Below are 21,763 nucleotides of genomic sequence, written 5' to 3'. Positions count from 1 at the left end.
TAGGGGCACTCAATTAAAAGGTGTCTTACCGTCCACTGCTGAGAGCAGTGGGGACAGAGTGGGGGAGGATCGCCGCTTAAAAGATGTCGATGGCTAAAAAGACAGTGCCCTATCCGGAGTCTAGTTAAAATTACCTCCTCCCTACGACGCGTTCGGGAGGAAGAGGTCCAAGCACAAGGAAGAGCTTTCACGTCCCGCAATTTATTATAGGGAAGTGTCGACCAATGCGCGTGCAATAAATGAACAACACGACGACATAAAACGCTCTGTAGATCGGCGAAGGGAATCGATTGAATAGCTGGCCGAAGAAGAGAGACTGCAGCCTTGGCTGCAATATCGGCCGCCTCATTTCCACAGATACCAACGTGTTCCGGGAGACAGAGGAACGCCACCGAGACGCCCCCCAGGTGGAGCAAGCGCAGACAGTCCTGAATCCGGTGGACCAGAGGGTGCACAGGATAAAGAGCTTGGAGACTGAGGAGAGAGCTGAGAGAATCTGAGCAGATAACGTACTGTATCCGCTGATGGCGGCGGATGTAGTGGACAGCCTGGAGAACAGCGTAAAGCTCCGCAGTATACACCGAACACTGGTCGGTAAGCCGAAAGTGATTTGGGGTGTCGCCAATAATATAGGCACTCCCTACACCTAACGATGTTTTCGAGCCGTCGGTGTAAATAAATGTGGCGTCTGTCATTTGTGCACATAGAGCAGCAAATGCCCGACGATAAACAAGTGAAGGGGTACCATCCTTAGGAAATCGACAAAGGTCACGGAGCAGGCAAATCTGGGGACGGAGCCAAGGCGGTGCTGTACCCCAAGTTGTCAAGAAGGTTTTAGGAAAGCGGAAGGAAAGAGAATGGAGCAGTTGACGGAAGCGGACTCCCGGTGGTAGTAGGGAGGAGGGGCGGCCTGCATAACCTACATCAAAGGAGGCGTCGGAAGAAAGGTCATGGGCTGGATTAGCAGGCATGGAAGACAGATGGCTAGCATAGCGACTCAGAAGGACTGCTCGCCGATTGGACAGCGGAGTCTCAGCAGTCTCAGCATAAAGGCTTTCCACAGGGCTGGTGTAAAAAGCTCCAGACACTAAACGTAATCCACGGTGGTGGATAGAGTCGAGACGCCGAAGAATAGACGGCCGAGCAGAGGAGTAGACTATGCTTCCATAGTCCAATTTCGAGCGCACTAAGGCGCGATAGAGGCGGAGAAGGACCACTCGGTCCGCTCCCCAGGAGGTACCATTCAGGACGCGGAGGGTATTAAGGGATCGCAGACAGCGAGCCGAAAGATAGGAAACGTGGGAGGACCAGCACAGTTTTCTGTCAAACATAAGACCCAAGAAGTTAGCGACGTTTGAAAACGGAAGGTTGACAGTCCTAGATGTAAGGAGGGCGGAAGAAACACCTTACGTCGCCAAAAATTAACACAAACGGTCTTACTGGGAGAAAAACGGACGCCGGTTTCGATGCTCCAAGAGTGGAGGCGATCGAGAGAGCCTTGAAGACGTCGTTCAAGAAGGCTGGTCCGTTGAGAGCTGTAGTAGATCGCAAAATCGTCCACAAAGAGGGAGCCCGAGACATCAGGAAGGAGACAATCCATAATTGGATTGATGGCAATGGCAAACAGTACAACACTCAGCACGGAGCCCTGGGGTACCCCGTTTTCTTGGGAGAAAGTACGGGAGAGAGTAGTGTTCACGCGCACTCTAAATGTGCGCTCTGCCATAAATTTGCGAAGAAAAAGGGGCAGCCGACCTCGAAAGCCCCAAGAGAACAGTGTGCGGAGGATGCCTGTCCTCAAGCAGGTATCGTATGCTCTCTCCAGATCAAAAAATATTGCTACCGTTTGGCGTTTCCGGAGAAAATTGTTCATGATATAAGTGGAGAGCAACAAGATGGTCAACTGCAGAACGATGCTTTCGGAATCCGCATTGGGCAGGTGTTAAAAGACTGCGGGATTCCAGCCACCACGCTAAACGGTAATTCACCATACGCTCCAAAACCTTACAGACATTACTCGTGAGAGAAATGGGGCGATAGCTAGAGGGGAGATGTTTGTCCTTTCCAGGTTTCGGAACAGGAACGACGATAGCTTCCCGCCATCGTCTGGGAAAAGTACTGTCGGTCCAAATTCTATTATAAAGGTGAAGGAGGTAACGCAGACTATGGGTTGATAAATGCAGCAACATTTGGACGTGGATACCATCCGGTCCTGGGGCGGAGGAGCGAGAAGAAGAGAGTGCATGTTGGAGTTCCCACATGGAGAAAACAGTATTGTAGCTTTCGCGATTTTGAGAGGAGAAAGCAAGAGGTCGCACTTCCGCTGCACGTTTCTTCGGGAGAAACGCTGGTGGGTAATTTGAAGAGCTCGAAATCTCAGCAAAGTGCTGATCCAACGAGTTGGAAATTGCGACGGGGTCCAATAATGTGTCATGCGCGACAGTGAGCCCAGAGACCGGGGAGAAACTAGGCGCGCCTGAGAACCGTCGAAGCCGACTCCAAACTTCCGAGGCGGGAGTGAAGGTGTTAAATGAGCTAATAAAGAATTTCCAGCTTGCCTTCTTGCTATCGCGGATGACACGACGGCATCGCGCTCGGAACTGCTTATAGCGGATACAGTTGGCCAAAGTAGGATGGTGGCGGAAAACGCGGAGAGCACGTCGCCGCTCACGTATTGCATCACGGCATGCCTCGTTCCACCAAGGAACTGGGGGGCGCCGGGGCAATTCGGAGGTGCGTGGTATTGAATGTTCCGCAGCTGTAAGAATAACGTCGGTAATATGTGTGACCTCATCGTCGACGCTGGGAAAGTGACGGTCATCGAATGTCGCTAGAGACGAAAAAAGTGTCCAATCAGCTTGGGCAAACTTCCAGCGTCGCGGGCGCATGTATGGCAGTTGAGGCTGCAGTCTAAGGACACATGGAAAGTGGTCACTCGAGTGTGTATCATCAAGGGCGAACCATTCGAAGCGCCGAGCTAGCGGAACAGTACCGACCGCAAGGTCCAAATGAGATAAATTTGTCGTGGAGGCAGACAAAAATGTAGGGACCCCAGTGTTGAGGCAAACTAGATCCGCTTGGTGGAAGACGTCTAGCAATAGTGAGCCACGTGGACAAGGATGTGGAGATCCCCAAAGCGGGTGGTGGGCATTGAAGTCCCCAACCAGAAAATAGGGGGGTGGAAGCTGACCAAGAAGATGAAGGAGATCAGCTCGTGCCATTGGTGTGGACGATGGAATGTATACAGTACAAAGAGAGAACGTGTATCCGGAAAGGGAAAGACGGACGGCGACAGCTTGGAAGGAAGTGTTTAAATGGATTGGGTGATAATGGAGAGTTTCATGGAGAAAAATCATGAGTCCTCCATGGGCTGGAGTGCCTTCAACAGAGGGGAGATCATATCGGACAGACTGAAAATGAGGGAGAACAAAGCGGTCATGGGGACGCAGCTTTGTTTCCTGAAGACAGAAGATGACCGGCGAGTAGGATCGCAAGAGGATCGACAATTCATCCCGATTGGCTCGAATACCGCGGATATTCCAGTGGATAATGGACATAGGGTGAACAGGAAATGGAGGAATGTGACCAAGGTCGCTGTCAACTCAACGACTGCTCAGAGCTTGCGACCAACAGCATGGAATGGCATTCAGCCGAAGGCAGAAGATCCTGATCCATAGGTTGGTCAGGAGCAGCTCCTGCCACCAGCGATCGGCCGGTTGATCGGCCGCCAGCAGTGCGCCTCGGCGACACAGAAGACGGCCCAGGGCGATTCCCGCCAGGTGGTGCTGTAGATGGGACACGCCTTGGCGGAGAAGGAGAGGAACTGGGTTTCTTTGTAGCCTTCTTTGAAGTATGATGTTTAGATGAAGGAGGAACCGATGGTTGGGAAGATGCTGTACGTAAAAACTCTTCACGAGTATGCTCTTTTTTCGAAATCTTGGTGTCTGACTTTTGGGCTCGAGATTTAGCAGAACCCGACGAAGGGTGAGCCAGAGAGTGGGCAGGCGAAAGTGGTGAGGTTGAACGGGCGACCTTTGCGCTGGCCGATCTGGCGACCGTGGTACTAAAGGTGAGGTCGCAAGTCTGCGTGGCCGCCTCCTTTGTTGGCCGAGGAGAAGCAAGGACAGTGCTGTATTTTCCTGTCTGAGGCACGGTGGGCTGTCGACTGGCGAATAATTTTCGATCAGCAAAGGTCGACACCTTTTCCTTCACTCTAATTTCCTGGATGAGCTTTTCGTCCTTAAAAACGGGGCAATCTCGAGAGGAAGCAGCGTGGTCACCCATACAGTTGATGCAGCGCGGGGATGGAGGTGGACAAGCACCCTCATGGGCATCCTTGCCACACGTAACACATTTGGCCGGATTGGAACAGGACTGGCTGGTGTGATTGAACCGCTGACACCGATAGCAACGCGTAGGGTTTGGGACGTAAGGGCGAACAGAAATTATCTCATAGACAGTGCGGGTTGGAATGGTGTTCGTGTCAACCCTTTTCATAAGCCTATGAACAGCCGTTACGCCCTGGTCAGACAGGTAGTGCTGAATTTCTTCGTCAGACAATCCATCGAGGGAGCGTGTATAAACGACTCCACGAGAGGAATTTAAAGTACGGTGCGGTTCCACCCGGACAGGAAAGGTGTGTAGTAGTGAGGTACGCAGCAATTTTTGTGCCTGGAGGGCACTGACTGTTTCTAACAACAGAGTGCCATTCCGTAATCTGGAACAAGACTTTACAGGACCTGCAATTGCATCGACACCTCTCTGAATAATGAAAGGGTTGACCGTGGAGAAGTCGTGACCTTCGTCAGACCGAGAAACAACAAGAAACTGTGGCAACTGTCTGTGGCTGAGACTCAGTGAACTTACGCTTGTGAGCAGACTTAGTGGAAGGTGAGGAAACCATTGCGGAAGAATCCCCCAAGATTACCGGCGTCTCCGATGGCGCGCTCCTCCCTTGTGGGGGCCCTCTCAGAGGGCACTCCCGCCTTAGGTGATTGTTCACACCTCAGGTCACACCTCCCGACAAACGGACGGAGGGATCAATCGGCACTTTCGGAAGGTATCAGCTCGGGTAATCACCCCTTCCTGGGCCTGGCCGTTACCAGGGTGTACGTACGTGTTCTACCTGTCTACCCGGGGAGGGGAATTACGCGTTACCCCGTCACCAGCTACGCATGGAAGTGCGTGGGTCAGCCTTCAGACACGCACACGGAGGAAAAAAGAGAAAGGGAAAGGAAAGAAGAGGGGTCTCAAACGCCGCAGCGGAGAAAAGTGCAAAGAGAAGAGGGAAGGAAGAGGGAAGGACAGAGGAAGGACGAAGACTTGCAAGTATAGAAAGCAAGGAATTTGTAACAGTTTCGAGCGTCCGTCTCCGGACGTAGGCACAAACCATACTCCCAGAGGGGGAGAAAGGGAAGGAAAGAGCCAGAGGTGAGGGGGGGGGGGCGAAGATGGCGGACAGGGAAGGATGTGGAAAGGGAGGGTATGCAGCCCGGAAAGGAAGGAGGGCCACATTAGCTCGGGGTCCCATGCTCGCTACGCACGTATCCACAAAAGAGTTGTGGACCCCCTGGGGGGATATAGCAGTTCATGACATCCAGTCTTATGAATGTACTGTCTCTGATGGACACACGTCCAGATCATCCGCTCTCAAAACTCCGCCATTTCTCTCCCCGCATCCAGCTCTGCTGGAGGCTCACCTCCAACTGCACAACGCTACGCACTGGTAACAGCCAACTGCCCAACACTACAATAGCGAACAACAATGCAAACCAGCCACAGACTGCACACAGCACAGCCAGTGATTTTCATACTGAGCGCTACGTTGCGTTACCAATATAGAAACCTAAACAGCCTACTTACACCCTACGTAACTGATATTTTTTAAAATAAAACCTAATCATTATTTTTTTGCTTAAACATATCTGAACATTTTGCAGGCGCATCTGCAGTGCACACATCTAGAAGGTGTAGCACCTTTGACACATTTTCAGAGAATTCACTGCGGGTGACTGGAGAGGAATGTGGGAGTACTCCCTTGTTCACAGCATGCAAGGCTGTGGTAAGGAGGTCACACAGCTCCCTCTTCATTCACATGTCTACAAGACATAGCACCTTTTATACACAATTTCAGAGAATTCACTGCCAGTGAGTACATAGTAATGTGGAAGCCTACCTATTAATAGCACAGGTACTGCAAGTCCCTTGTTGACAGTGCGCAAGGGTGTGGTAAGTAGGTCGTACACTTCCAATATACTGCAGGTATAGATGGAAACAGATGTAGTATCAGTGTTAAACATACATGCTAAGGATGTAGGTCTCAAAAAAGTATAGACGCATTGTTAGTGGAAAAAATCATTTATTTCTCATCCAACTTAAAAGTAATTTTACATTTTCAAAGACAGATAAATGAAAACAGTTTTGATACACGTTCTTGAGTCGATTGAGAGGACACCCGTAGAATTCCAGGTATTGAATAGTAGGAAACTCCAAGATTCGACGCAACTATGAGATCTTTTCCTTCCCCTTCGTGTAAATGATGATATCCATGGACCAAATATTTAAGTGCAGTAATTTATCCTTATAGGGTATGCCACGATCAGCCCAGTGAATTACATGGTACAAATGTGTTAACTACTTTGCACTCTTCCATGTCTTAGCACAAGTCACATACTTGACTGACCTGGTGATGCAATGTTTGCTGAGAATGTCTCTATTATTGCAGCATCTTGTGTGTACAGTACAAAAGCAACATGTTTAAATACAAACTGTCTATAGTCACCATCATAGAAACCCTGAGCATCTGTAATGTTCACACCTTGAGACATCATTGTGAAATGCTCTGGGTATGGTGCAGCACCTATTCAATTATACAGCTCGTTGCAGAAGGACTGTGAGTGGGCAGTAGTTGATCACATGGTCATGTGGAACTAGAGCATACATGGTATTGTGTTCTGGGAAAATTTATCGATGATTCAAATTCAGTTCACAAATCTATAGGTCCAGACTTAATAATCTCGTTCTGTTTTGAGCAGTCTATTACAATGATCAGTGAAAGCTCCTGCCTTAGATGTAATCGTACAATGATCTCGTCACCACGAAAGTCAACAAGTTGATTATTGTGGTCCACAATACGCAGCTCCAAATAGTCCAATGTGTGAGCTGTCACTGGAAGGTATATTGCAATCTTACACCCTGTCTCAACAATCTTATACCCCAAGAATCCATAAATAGTGTGAATCAGACTATCGTTGAGATAGGACTTCGTTGCAATGTTACACTCGACTCGGACTGTGCTGACGGAAAGTATGTCCACAGTATCATCCGACTTGTAAAATTTACTTGGATCCTTCTTCAAAACCTGCCCTATTGTGAAAACTAGCAGGCGACCTTGTGTCAGGCAAATCCAACACCGTTCATGAAAACCCTGACATGATAAGCAAATCCAGTAGTATGTCACATAGCTCCGAATAAATTAACCAAAGTAATACGAGTAACGAGTGAGCAAATGGAATACCGCAGACTAACACAAGAATGCCTAAATGCCTGTCATACCTTCCCACGGTGTGACAGACGCAGTTCCGAGGGGAGAAACGAGAACATAAGCTGAGAGCAGAACCATGTTAAGCTAGAAGGCCCTACGATAAGGGACGGACACCCACGTCGCCAGCTAACCGACAGGACAACCGCCCAGCCCATGTTAAAAGCTAGAGCCCTCCAGAAGAACAGTTGAAAGGTGGCCACACTGAGCCACAGCGCCAGAGATCGCGCTAGAGAGTATTGTTCCGCCGCCTCCACTAGCAGTGATTATTGAGAACTCGTAGTGGGCAGTGCTTTGGGAGAACTCGTGGTAGTCAGTGCTGAGATGTCGTAATGAGGAGGGTTTGTTGAGATGAGCTAGTAGGCAGTGCTTGCTGAGATGTGATACTGAAAAGTTCTTGTTGAGATGTGACAGTAGCGAGTCGGTGTGGAGAGATTGTATTGTCTAGAGTGCTATATAAATTAAGGTAACAAACTACTTTTCTTTTCTTTCTCATTATTTCAATGTCCTGAATAATGCGTCATTACAGGTTCAGTCAACAAAGCATCTGGCTTGTGTTCTTGTATTAGAGTGTAATTCTGGTTTTCTTGCGTAATTATGGTATTGCTATTTTCTTCAATTAATTCAGTATAAATGATATTTAAAATTTCTTGTGTTGTTGAAGAAGAACCGTGCCAGATGCGTATGTTGAGTCATACTTCCACACACAGAACAGTTACACTTGTGCTTTGGTTTCGTAGGTTTTATAGTTGCTGGGGACTTAATTAATTAATTGTGTTAATGAAAATTCCCATTTCATTCTTTGTTGTTGTTCTATGCAGTCAGATTGCGTAATAATACTAGTCAGGGCCAACCGTTACGAGACTTCGTAAACGGACAGACAGCTACTAAAACAAAAAATTAAAATTATTTGCGTTCTATTGTAATTAAGCCCCCATGCACGTGGCGACCTTGCCAGGATCGTCCCTTGGAATCTTCTGATTGTAAAAATAGTAGACAGTAGTATTGTTGTAGTAATTTGTAGTTTAGCAATTGTAGTCTATTTTGCATGTGTAGATTTGGTAATTGTCATTCTTCTAATGGTATTTTTTTTTTTTTTGCAAAATTTGATTTCTGTTGTCTACCAGTTTGACAATTAGTGCAATTATTTCAATTGTTCGATTAATCGTGTTTGAGGGAAACATTTCGTGTGAATGGTATTGTTGGAGATAAAGTGTCATTGTGTGTAATTTCATATAGTGACGAGTTTTGTATGTTTTGTAAATGATTACGCGGTCGATGAAAAAGGCAAAAATGATGGACAGTGAGAATGACGAAATTGTTGACATGGCGAACTCGCCAACACAGGACAACAGTATGATGAATAATGGAGTGGAAAACAATTTAATAAGTCGGGAAAATAGTCCGGAACCATTTCAAAATTTTTCTCAATCAGGAAATTCACAGAATACGAGATTAACGATAGAAGAGTCTGAAATAGTATCGAACACAGATAGCCTTACAGCTATGACGAAGGAAACTGGTTTTGCGGGAAATGTTAGGGGCGAAAGGAGTTTCGAATCAGTTACTATGGAGCAGTTGAGTGCTATATTAAAAATGGAAACACGGTTTGGATCTGAATTAAAAACACAGAGGGGAACAATGGAATCACTGGGATCACAAATAGGAACAATTAAAACAGAGATGGGAACTTTACGATCTGAATTAAAAACAGAGATGGGAACTTTACGATCTGAATTAAAAACTGATATGGGAACAATGGAAACACGGTTAGACTCACGAATAGGGACATGTTTCAAAAACATGAAAGATGAATTAAAGAAAGAAATCAGAGAAGAAATACAACCGATTTTGAATGCTCTCAATAATAGATTAATTGCAGTAGAGATTAGACAAAGGGAACAGGAGGTAAGAGATCGCGTGGTAGTACAAAAATTTTCAGAGTTAAATTTACAACGTGCACATGATAAGGAAGAAATATTTGAGAGAATCGAGGAATCCGTACCAAATGACAGAATAAATAATCTAACACAACAATATGAACAGTCAACTACTAAATGTGACAATACCGAAACCCGAGTTGCGATACTTACGGAAGACGTAAACTTATTGGAAAGAGTTGAGGAAATTTCAGATAAATTGACAAATCTTGGTTTACATGGGGACAGAGATTCGGATGATACAGCTCCATTACCATTAGCAGAAACTGAAGAATATCAGAACATAAATAAACATGTTGAAAATCAGGGAAAAATTAATGAATGCGTTAAAAGGGAAGTTGAGGCATTACAAAAGCAAGACAAATATATTGAAAGCGAAATCGTAGGAAAAGACAGCAGACGAATTTTAGTATCACAGATAGCAGAGGGCTTTGAAGAGAGTAATTTGTTTCATTTACGGGATGTAACAAGAGAGCGCCAGGCGCGCGAACTTGACAATAATCGACATTGGGACTGGGACAGACGCGGTAGGTCTTTGTCGCCACGAGGCGGAAGCTTCGACTGTAAACACTTCTTGACTGTTAGGAAATTTAAGATCTTTCGTAATTCTAAGAATGAGATACATCCATATGCATGGCTAGATCAATTTACGTACGCACTTCCGCCAGATGTGCCACTGAGTCACAAACTGAAATTTATGTGCAGCTATTAAAGTCCTCAGGGGATTCACTACACTAAGTGAATATGTGTCGTAGCGCTCACAGGGCCCCGAGCTGTAGTGGTGCTATTTCCCTTTTAGTTTTCTGCACCGCTGCCTACTCTTTCACTATTCTTTGCATCTATAAAAAACAATTCTTCTACTATCCATCTATCTAGACAGTAGGTAAAGATTAACCGGATATGACGATTTTACCCAAAAGTGACTTTGGAAATTACCGTTTGGACTTACTATATTTTCTGCAGCATTCATTCGTAGCTTAAATGAAATTTTGCCTGTTTATCTTCGTGACAATATTACTTCTTATATTGACGATATTCTTATTGCTAAACGTTCTTGGAGTGAGCATAACAAAATTTTGGATTCATTATTACGTATTTTTGCACGAGTTGGCATGACAGTGAACTTGGAAAAATCTGAATTTGGTCGTTCTCAGGTGAAATTTCTCGGTCACATTATTTCTACAGAAGGTATTCTTCCTGATTCAGAGAAACTAGACGCTATTCGTAATTATGCTGTTCCTACCACAAAACGTGATGTTCGTAGTTTCCTTGGTGTCTGTAATTTTCTTAGACGCTTTGTTAGATTGGACAATTTGGCCACACCTCGTTTATGTGAACTATCTGGAAAAAATTCTAATTGGTGTTGGGATGAGGAAGCTCAGTCAGAATTAGAACAACTTCGTGATGCTTTAGTTGCTGCTCCACTTCTTTCGCATCCGGATTTATCTAAAGATTTTTATTTGGCGACGGACTCATCATACAAAGGCCTAGGTGCACATTTATTTCAAGAGATAGAAGAAAACGGCGTTGTAGTACAGAAGACTATTGCATTTGGAAGTCGTGTTCTCTCTAAATCCGAAAAGAATTATTCGATTACGGAACTTGAAGCTTTGGCTGTTGTTTGGGCTGTCACAAAATTTCGCACATTTTTGTTTGGTAGACATACTAAGGTTTACACTGATCATGGAGCTTTGGAATTTCTTATGTCGACAAAATTAACTCATGGCAGATTGTCACGATGGGCGCTGTATCTACAGGAATTAGATTTTAGTATTGTTTACATACAGGGATCTTCAAATATTGTTGCTGATGCTTTATCACGTGCACCTATGGGTTTGAAACAATGTGCTGAAGAGGACTGCAAAGAAAACCATTATTGTTTGATGTACATTCAAGGTGTTGCGTTTGAGAACTTTATTTCATCTTCGCTCCAGGACATCGCTAAGGAGCAAAATAAGGATCCAATCTGGAAGGACATTAAGGAGAAGTGGAGGAGAAAGGAAAGCGTAGCGATCAGACAGTATTATTTAGTTCGCAATGATATTCTTTTCAAACGAAAATCGGTCGACAACTCTGTTTGGTTAGTTTGTATTCCTGATGAGTGGGTCAATAAATTGATTTGGTACACACATTTTAGTTATGCGCACTTTGGTCCCAGAAAATGCTTTCATAAATTACGAGAAAATTGCTACTTCAGTAATATGGAAAAACGTATTCGATCTGTTCTTGCCAAATGCAAATTATGTCAAAAGGCTAAGCCGCCAACAATTTCTCACAGAGCACCGTTGTTTCCTATCATTCCAGCGAAATTAAAGGAGATGGCTGCAGTTGATTTGTTCGGTCCAGTGGTTCGATCTACTAATGGTTTTGCGTACATTTTTGTAGCAGTGGAATTGACATCAAAATATGTGTGTTTTACACCGTTACGCAAAGCAACAGCTCGTTCAGTATCTAATGCTTTCATCAAACATTTTCTTAAAGAAGTGGGTCATGTTGATAAGGTTATATCAGATAATGGATCACAGTTTCGCTCTAAAATTTGGCTTCGTACTCTACGGCGTCGTAAGATTAAACCAATTTTTATTTCACTTTTTCACCCTCAATCTAACGCTTCAGAAAGATGGATGAAGGAAATCAATAAATTGTGCCGTCTTTATTGTCATCAGAATCACAGAACGTGGGATCAGTATCTTCATATTTTTCAAAACATTCTGAATGAACTTCCTAATGACTCAACTTCTTTACCGCCTCTATTGATATTAAAAAACAAAACACCGACTAATCGCATTTCTGAAATTGTTCCTTTTCCGCCTTCACGGAAACTGCGGCATTCTGAAGTTGTCAACCTGGCTCTACGAAATATTGCATCTTTAAAAACTTTGTCAGTTGGTCAGAAGGTATTAATTAAGTCTCATCGTTTGTCTCACAAAGGAAAAGGCTTATGTCGCACATTTTTTCTGCTTTATAACGGTCCATATAGAGTTCGCAAAATTATTCATGACAACACTATTGAAGTAGAAACTCTTAAATCTCGGCGCTCTAAGGGAATACATCACATACCTAATGTTAAAATTTTTGTGGAATGACATACTTCTGAGAAACCAACAGTTGTACGTAAACACACGGAGAATGCAAGGATACCGCGCCGTGTTCCGGCGGCGGCACATACTCAAAGCAACAGTGAAGTCTGCGCGCCGCACAAGGCAGTCGTTGACCGCAAACAATTACTTCCTACGTCACGCGCCAACAGCTGATCGAGCGCTCAGTGTGAATGCACTGACAGCCGTAAACAAATACACAGTCTAATTTCTCCGATTAAATTCTGTATAAGCTATGGTGACTTTATAAATTATGTTATTAACGTTCAGTATTTTTCAGGATATGGTTCTATAAAATATTTAAGAACTTCAGGTAAATTCTGTGCGTGTCCGACGTTAAGACGACTTGCTATTGAGAAAATTTCAGGAAGAATGTCATTTCGAAGAAGAAAGTAATAAACAAAAAAGGTAACGATTAATTGAGTTTATTTTTCAGGTAACATATTTCCACTTAGGTACGTACTTTAGACGTAATTTGCTGCTTGCGATTACGTGACTCATACTTTGTGCTAAATTTCATGTTCTATGAATTTACTTGTGAAGCGACGTGCTTACGCACATTAACTGATTTTGACGATGATTGATTAATGAACAGGCTTGTTATTTGTATATATTATGCATCGCTTGGCTGCACTGCTTTTTCACTGATGTCATATTTTTCTATTATGTGCCTGCTGTGCTTATTTATTTAAATTATAATTGTCACCTGATTAATTGTGCTGACTGTAGTTAGGTATGTAGGTTACACTTTGTGATTTATCTGCTTGCGCCTTCATGTTTACTTATTAAGATTACATATGAACATTTATTTGCTTATGCTGAATGATGCTAATGACTTGTTTATTACGTAAGATATATGTTTGCTGCTGTGCGTATGGATTGCATATTTACACACTTCTGTTTTGTTGTCATAACTATAAGTTGGTATATAGAAATGCTGATATACTGTGTACAAACATAGAGTTTAGGTCACACTATGGTATTAATTATAGATTGTTCGCTTGGCAGAGCCTCGTTGTAGGGATTGTGCTGCATCCACTTGTTGACATTCTGTTCTCTACTGGTATATTTACTCGCTATTGCATGTTTTGCTTACGCTCAGTGCCTTATATTTTTAAGATAAGAAAATGAACTGCTATAATTCTACGAACGACATTGGTACAAAAAACTGCATAGAAGTCACATGAGCTGGAGGTTTTATGGAAGCTGTATAAATTTATGCTAATAGGAAGGAAGCTAACGACATGACATACCAACACTAGGTTTAGACCATTGACAGTTATTACACTGCATTCTTCGTGAGCAATTGAAATAGGAAGTGACACTTGACACAAAAATACTCCACATGTTTGCTTCTGCCATGATTCTTGAAGAGGTGTACACACTGTGAAATATTGTGCTCATTCACACTCCGTAATCGTACTTAATTTCTGAAAGTTATTCGAACTAAAGTCTGTTAGAGGTCATGTATGCATTTCTTTTATTTAATGATGGACAAGGTAACCAAAATGTATTAATGAGTAGAAGATTTGGGTCAGATGGATTACACAGAGGTTGTGTGTGGACATTGTGTCTTTGGATTGTATGGGATGCTGAATGGAAGTTAGCACTAGGATTTTGTCTGTACTTGTTCGAGGAGACTGACTAGAGGAAAGAGTTCTTATGGAAGTGACATGATATTGGTGCTGAGGTTTATATGTATCGACGTATTATTGAGGTATTGAGATTATGTGAAGTTGATGATTATTGGAGTTTCGTGGACAAGAGGTAAGGTAAATGAGGTATTATTGGAGTCTCGTGGACAAGAGGTAAGGTAAATGAGGTATTATTGAAGTATTGAGATTATGTAATGCTGATGTTTATTGGAGTTTTGGTGGATAAGAGGTAAAGTAAGTGAGGAGAATATTTTTTTTTTGGTCCATATGGAACAAGGAGGATGAAGATGGCAGACTAGAACACTCAAGTAGAAGGAAGATTGTCTACACACACACTTTGTTAAATCACTAAGCAGTATATACGTTTTTTTGGAGAGAGGAAGCAATTGCATATCTTGGGTCACTGACAGTTGTTCAGCAACCGTACATTTTGATCTGGCTTGGCAAACATTGGTCTTGACATGATGACTATGACGTTGACTGACTATTATACATTGCTGCCACTACTACTTGATACACATGATGAACATAAAATTTTGACAGAATTACATTTACACAGTTAACACTATTCAATTACACAGTAGCACTAATGTGGATGAAAGATGAGTGAGTGTGTTTTGTGTGTTTTCCTTTTATAATCCCAGGGAAGTGATCCCAACCTATCTCCTAAATATTATTTTACTTGTTTATTGTGGCTTGCACTGACACCCATAAATATTATAGGTTTACTGGTATTTGTGTATTGTAATAGTTAATAGGACAATTATCTGATATCATTTGTGTGTTTGTTATGATTTGTATGTTTAGTGTAAAAGCATTGTATGTGTATTCAAACTATTGTTCATGCCTGAACTGTCTGATTAGTGATGGTGCTGCACTTTTCAACATGGTGGATGCCACCTGGACATGTTTAATTTCTGCTGATGAACAGTGTGATTAGTGATAGTGAATTTTATGGACTGCGGTCAGTACCTGGTCAACATTACTGGGTGCCACTGATGGACTGCTCCTACCGAAATGGTGTTACTTGTTGGTGTCTGCACCTCCTCAACATTGCTGGTGCCACTAATGGAACTGCTTATACTGAAATGGTGTTACTTGTTGATGTCTGCACCTGCTCAACATTGCTGGGTGCCACTGATGTACTGCTTCTACTGAAAAGATGTCACCTGTTGATGTCTGCACCTGCTCAACATTGCTGGGTGCCACTGATGGACTGCTTCTACTGAAAAGATGTCACCTGTTGGTGTCTGCACCTGCTCAACATTGCTGGGTGCCACTGATGGACTGCTTCTACTGAAAAGATGTCACCTGTTGGTGTCTGCACCTGCTCAATATTGCTGGTGCCACTAATGGAACTGCTCATACTTGTTGATGTCTGCACCTGCTCAACATTGCTGGGTGCCACTGATGGACTGCTTCTACTGAAAAGATGTCACCTGTTGCTGTGTGCACCTGCTCAACATTGCTGGTGCCACTAATGGAACTGCTTATACTGAAATGGTGTTACTTGTTGGTGTCTGCACCTATTCAACATTACTGGGTGCCACTGATGGACTGTTTCTACTGAAAAAATGTCACTTGTTGGTATTTGCACCTGTTGACCATTGCTGGGTGCTACTGCGGGAACTGTCAACTACTTGTTTCTTGGGCTATGGAAAGCGTTTATGTGAATATTTGTATAAACTGATTTTTTGTGTATTACTGTTTGTGAAAAGTTATGAGACTCTTACCTGCACATATTCGTCATTGCTGACGCTATTGATTGAACTGTTTAACCACATAATACTTGTGTAAACTATTATGTAAAGTCAATGTATGAAAGAATTTGTATTGCTTACTGTATTCTATATATTAGGTTATTGAAAGGTCAGTGCAACGCCAAAATTTTATCTAGTTATATGATATTAACGCATTAACATTATCTTTTATTTTTGTCTGTATTTTTTGACGAATTTGGTGGTATTTTCACCACCAATGCTGGCGAAAATACCATCAAATTCTAGCCTGTGGAGGAAGGGCATATGAAAGGTGGCTACACTGAGCCACAGCGCCAGAGATCGCGCTAGAGAGTATTGTTCTGCCGCCTCCACTGGCAGTGATTATTGAGGTTCCCCGAAATAAATCGACACCTCGAAATAAATCGATACGTCGAAATAAATCGAAATCGATACGTCGAAATATATCGATATCTCGAAATAAATCGATATCTCGAAATATATCGATATCTCGAAATAAATCGATATCTCGAAATAAATCGATATCTCGAAATATATCGATATCTCGAAATATATCGATATCTCGAAATAAATCGATATCTCGAAATAAATCGATATCTCGAAATAAATCGATATCTCGAAATAAATCGATATCTCGAAATATATCGATATCTCGAAATATATCGATATCTCGAAATATATCGATATCTCGAAATATATCGATATCTCGAAATATATCGATATCTCGAAATATATCGATATCTCGAAATAAATCGATATCTCGAAATAAATCGATATCTCGAAATAAATCGATATCTCGAAATAAATCGATATCTCGAAATAAATCGATATCTCGAAATAAATCGATATCTCGAAATAAATCGATATCTCGAAATAAATCGATATCTCGAAATAAATCGATATCTCGAAATATATCGATATCTCGAAATATATCGATATCTCGAAATAAATCGATATCTCGAAATATATCGATATCTCGAAATATATCGATATCTCGAAATATATCGATATCTCGAAATAAATCGATATCTCGAAATATATCGATATCTCGAAATATATCGATATCTCGAAATAAATCGATATCTCGAAATAAATCGATATCTCGAAATAAATCGATATCTCGAAATAAATCGATATCTCGAAATAAATCGATATCTCGAAATAAATCGATATCTCGAAATAAATCGATATCTCGAAATAAATCGATATCTCGAAATAAATCGATATCTCGAAATAAATCGATATCTCGAAATAAATCGATATCTCGAAATAAATCGATATCTCGAAATAAATCGATATCTCGAAATATATCGATATCTCGAAATATATCGATATCTCGAAATATATCGATATCTCGAAATATATCGATATCTCGAAATATATCGATATCTCGAAATATATCGATATCTCGAAATATATCGATATCTCGAAATATATCGATATCTCGAAATATATCGATATCTCGAAATATATCGATATCTCGAAATAAATCGATATCTCGAAATAAATCGATATCTCGAAATAAATCGATATCTCGAAATAAATCGATATCTCGAAATAAATCGATATCTCGAAATATATCGATATCTCGAAATATATCGATATCTCGAAATATATCGATATCTCGAAATATATCGATATCTCGAAATATATCGATATCTCGAAATATATCGATATCTCGAAATATATCGATATCTCGAAATATATCGATATCTCGAAATATATCGATATCTCGAAATATATCGATATCTCGAAATATATCGATATCTCGAAATATATCGATATCTCGAAATATATCGATATCTCGAAATAAATCGATATCTCGAAATAAATCGATATCTCGAAATAAATCGATATCTCGAAATAAATCGATATCTCGAAATAAATCGATATCTCGAAATATATCGATATCTCGAAATAAATCGATATCTCGAAATAAATCGATATCTCGAAATAAATCGATATCTCGAAATATATCGATATCTCGAAATAAATCGATATCTCGAAATAAATCGATATCTCGAAATAAATCGATATCTCGAAATATATCGATATCTCGAAATATATCGATATCTCGAAATATATCGATATCTCGAAATATATCGATATCTCGAAATATATCGATATCTCGAAATATATCGATATCTCGAAATATATCGATATCTCGAAATATATCGATATCTCGAAATATATCGATATCTCGAAATAAATCGATATCTCGAAATAAATCGATATCTCGAAATAAATCGATATCTCGAAATAAATCGATATCTCGAAATAAATCGATATCTCGAAATAAATCGATATCTCGAAATAAATCGATATCTCGAAATAAATCGATATCTCGAAATATATCGATATCTCGAAATATATCGATATCTCGAAATATATCGATATCTCGAAATATATCGATATCTCGAAATATATCGATATCTCGAAATATATCGATATCTCGAAATATATCGATATCTCGAAATATATCGATATCTCGAAATATATCGATATCTCGAAATATATCGATATCTCGAAATATATCGATATCTCGAAATATATCGATATCTCGAAATATATCGATATCTCGAAATATATCGATATCTCGAAATATATCGATATCTCGAAATATATCGATATCTCGAAATATATCGATATCTCGAAATATATCGATATCTCGAAATATATCGATATCTCGAAATATATCGATATCTCGAAATATATCGATATCTCGAAATATATCGATATCTCGAAATATATCGATATCTCGAAATATATCGATATCTCGAAATATATCGATATCTCGAAATATATCGATATCTCGAAATATATCGATATCTCGAAATATATCGATATCTCGAAATATATCGATATCTCGAAATATATCGATATCTCGAAATATATCGATATCTCGAAATATATCGATATCTCGAAATAAATCGATATCTCGAAATAAATCGATATCTCGAAATAAATCGATATCTCGAAATAAATCGATATCTCGAAATAAATCGATATCTCGAAATAAATCGATATCTCGAAATATATCGATATCTCGAAATATATCGATATCTCGAAATATATCGATATCTCGAAATAAATCGATATCTCGAAATAAATCGATATCTCGAAATAAATCGATATCTCGAAATAAATCGATATCTCGAAATAAATCGATATCTCGAAATAAATCGATATCTCGAAATAAATCGATATCTCGAAATAAATCGATATCTCGAAATAAATCGATATCTCGAAATAAATCGATATCTCGAAATAAATCGATATCTCGAAATAAATCGATATCTCGAAATAAATCGATATCTCGAAATAAATCGATATCTCGAAATAAATCGATATCTCGAAATATATCGATATCTCGAAATAAATCGATATCTCGAAATATATCGATATCTCGAAATAAATCGATATCTCGAAATAAATCGATATGTCGAAATATACCGATATCTCGAAATATACCGATATCTCGAAATATATTGATATCTCGAAATATATCGATATCTCGAAAATGTCGATATGTCGAAAAAATCGATATCTAGTATCGGTTTCCTGAAATACCGGATAATATCGGACTCAAAAATAATATCGGACTCAAAATTATGCAACTGCCGGAAACCGCCGACACGCCGGTAACCGCCGACACGCCGGAAACCGCCGACACGCCGGAAACCGCCGACACGCCGGAAACCGCCGACACGCCGGAAACCGCCGACACGCCGGAAACCGCCGACACGCCGGAAACCGCCGACACGCCGGAAACCGCCGACACGCCGGAAACCGCCGACACGCCGGAAACCGCCGACACGCCGGAAACCGCCGACACGCCGGAAACCGCCGACACGCCGGAAACCGCCGACACGCCGGAAACCGCCGACACGCCGGAAACCGCCGACACGCCGGAAACCGCCGACACGCCGGAAACCGCCGACACGCCGGAAACCGCCGACACGCCGGAAACCGCCGACACGCCGGAAACCGCCGACACGCCGGAAACCGCCGACACGCCGGAAACCGCCGACACGCCGGAAACCGCCGACACGCCGGAAACCGCCGACACGCCGGAAACCGCCGACACGCCGGAAACCGCCGACACGCCGGAAACCGCCGACACGCCGGAAACCGCCGACACGCCGGAAACCGCCGACACGCCGGAAACCGCCGACACGCCGGAAACCGCCGACACGCCGGAAACCGCCGACACGCCGGAAACCGCCGACACGCCGGAAACCGCCGACACGCCGGAAACCGCCGACACGCCGGAAACCGCCGACACGCCGGAAACCGCCGACACGCCGGAAACCGCCGACACGCCGGAAACCGCCGACACGCCGGAAACCGCCGACACGCCGGAAACCGCCGACACGCCGGAAACCGCCGACACGCCGGAAACCGCCGACACGCCGGAAACCGCCGACACGCCGGAAACCGCCGACACGCCGGAAACCGCCGACACGCCGGAAACCGCCGACACGCCGGAAACCGCCGACACGCCGGAAACCGCCGACACGCCGGAAACCGCCGACACGCCGGAAACCGCCGACACGCCGGAAACCGCCGACACGCCGGAAACCGCCGACACGCCGGAAACCGCCGACACGCCGGAAACCGCCGACACGCCGGAAACCGCCGACACGCCGGAAACCGCCGACACGCCGGAAACCGCCGACACGCCGGAAACCGCCGACACGCCGTCCCGTCACAGAACACTGCCCATCAGCGAATATCGAAGCTTTGAATAGTGTCGCCCCGTCAAAAGACACCACACACCAGAGAACATCGCCCCATCGATGAATACTGATCAAAAAATATCGAGAAATATTAATCCTCTGAAAATTCTCACTATTGATAATTGAAAAATTTTGGTAATGCACAAATCATTTGTTAACTGAAAAAACCGGCACTCGAAGAATACGACCTATAGAGAAAAATCGTTCTCTCTCAAAATATTGGTACCTCGAAAATAACTGATTTACCAAAATATATGTACTTACAGTAATTCTATCGAAAAATAGTGATCCATCGAAGTAATGAAATTAAACGCAATATACCGATCTAGCGAAAAATATTTACCTACCTACCAAATAAGTCCTACCATAGGGAAATTACGATCACTCGAGAAATATCGATCACGCGAGAAATATCGATACATGTTAGAATGACAACTGGTTGGCGTCTAAATAATGCGATTGTGACTCGTTTTGAGTAACTGATTACAAGTAAACCAATCGCTGTTATCTCCACACAACTATGTAGTTTAAAACTCCAGTAGAGTATGATGAGAGAATTATAGATCAGGGATACTACTCTCATGATGAACGATGAAATCGCGACTGTCATCCAGAACCAAGACTCACTCAAGGTTCGAAGCAAGGGTTTCATATATCTAGAGTGGTCATTCAAGAAGACAAACGGCAGTGATACAGTGGAATCCAAGCTTACACGTAACGCTTTAGCATTCCTGTTCCAAGAGATACACTGTGTAATCAATGGGTCTGAAATCGACCGTACATACAATGTGCCGACCGTGCAGGCACTGCAAGTTGTCTTCCAACATGAGGGCGCGAGATGCCGCACTTCGGACAGCCTTTGGGTCGATCATTTGTAGAATCTTAGAACAAGTGTTATGTTCGAGTATAGTGACTTTTCTGGAAACTAGAAATCTGCTCTCTAGGAATAAGCATAGGTTTCGAAAATGACGATTATGTTAAACCAAGCTCGCCCTATTCGTCCACAAGACGCAGAAGGCCATTGACACAGGTTCCCAGGTAGATGCTATGTT

The 21,763-nt window shown here is 42.4% G+C and overlaps 1 protein-coding gene across 1 annotated transcript; it reads left to right on the top strand.

Annotated features, from left to right (window-relative positions):
• Positions 1-19,583: 19,583 nt before the first annotated feature.
• LOC126263447 (chondroitin proteoglycan 1-like) lies at positions 19,584-20,723 on the top strand. The gene has a single exon (XM_049960541.1). The coding sequence runs from the start codon at positions 19,584-19,586 to the stop codon at positions 20,721-20,723; it is 1,140 nt and encodes a 379-aa protein (XP_049816498.1).
• Positions 20,724-21,763: the final 1,040 nt, after the last annotated feature.

This window comes from Schistocerca nitens, chromosome 6 (genome assembly GCF_023898315.1).
Source record: "Schistocerca nitens isolate TAMUIC-IGC-003100 chromosome 6, iqSchNite1.1, whole genome shotgun sequence".
Taxonomy (NCBI): Eukaryota; Metazoa; Arthropoda; class Insecta; order Orthoptera; family Acrididae; genus Schistocerca; species Schistocerca nitens.
This window is presented reverse-complemented; position numbering and strand designations above follow the sequence as displayed.

What these genes read in the sequence shown, in the direction of transcription:
- LOC126263447 (XM_049960541.1), top strand. Translation starts at nt 19,584, where the DNA reads ATGCAACTGCCGGAAACCGCCGACACGCCGGTAACCGCCGACACGCCG.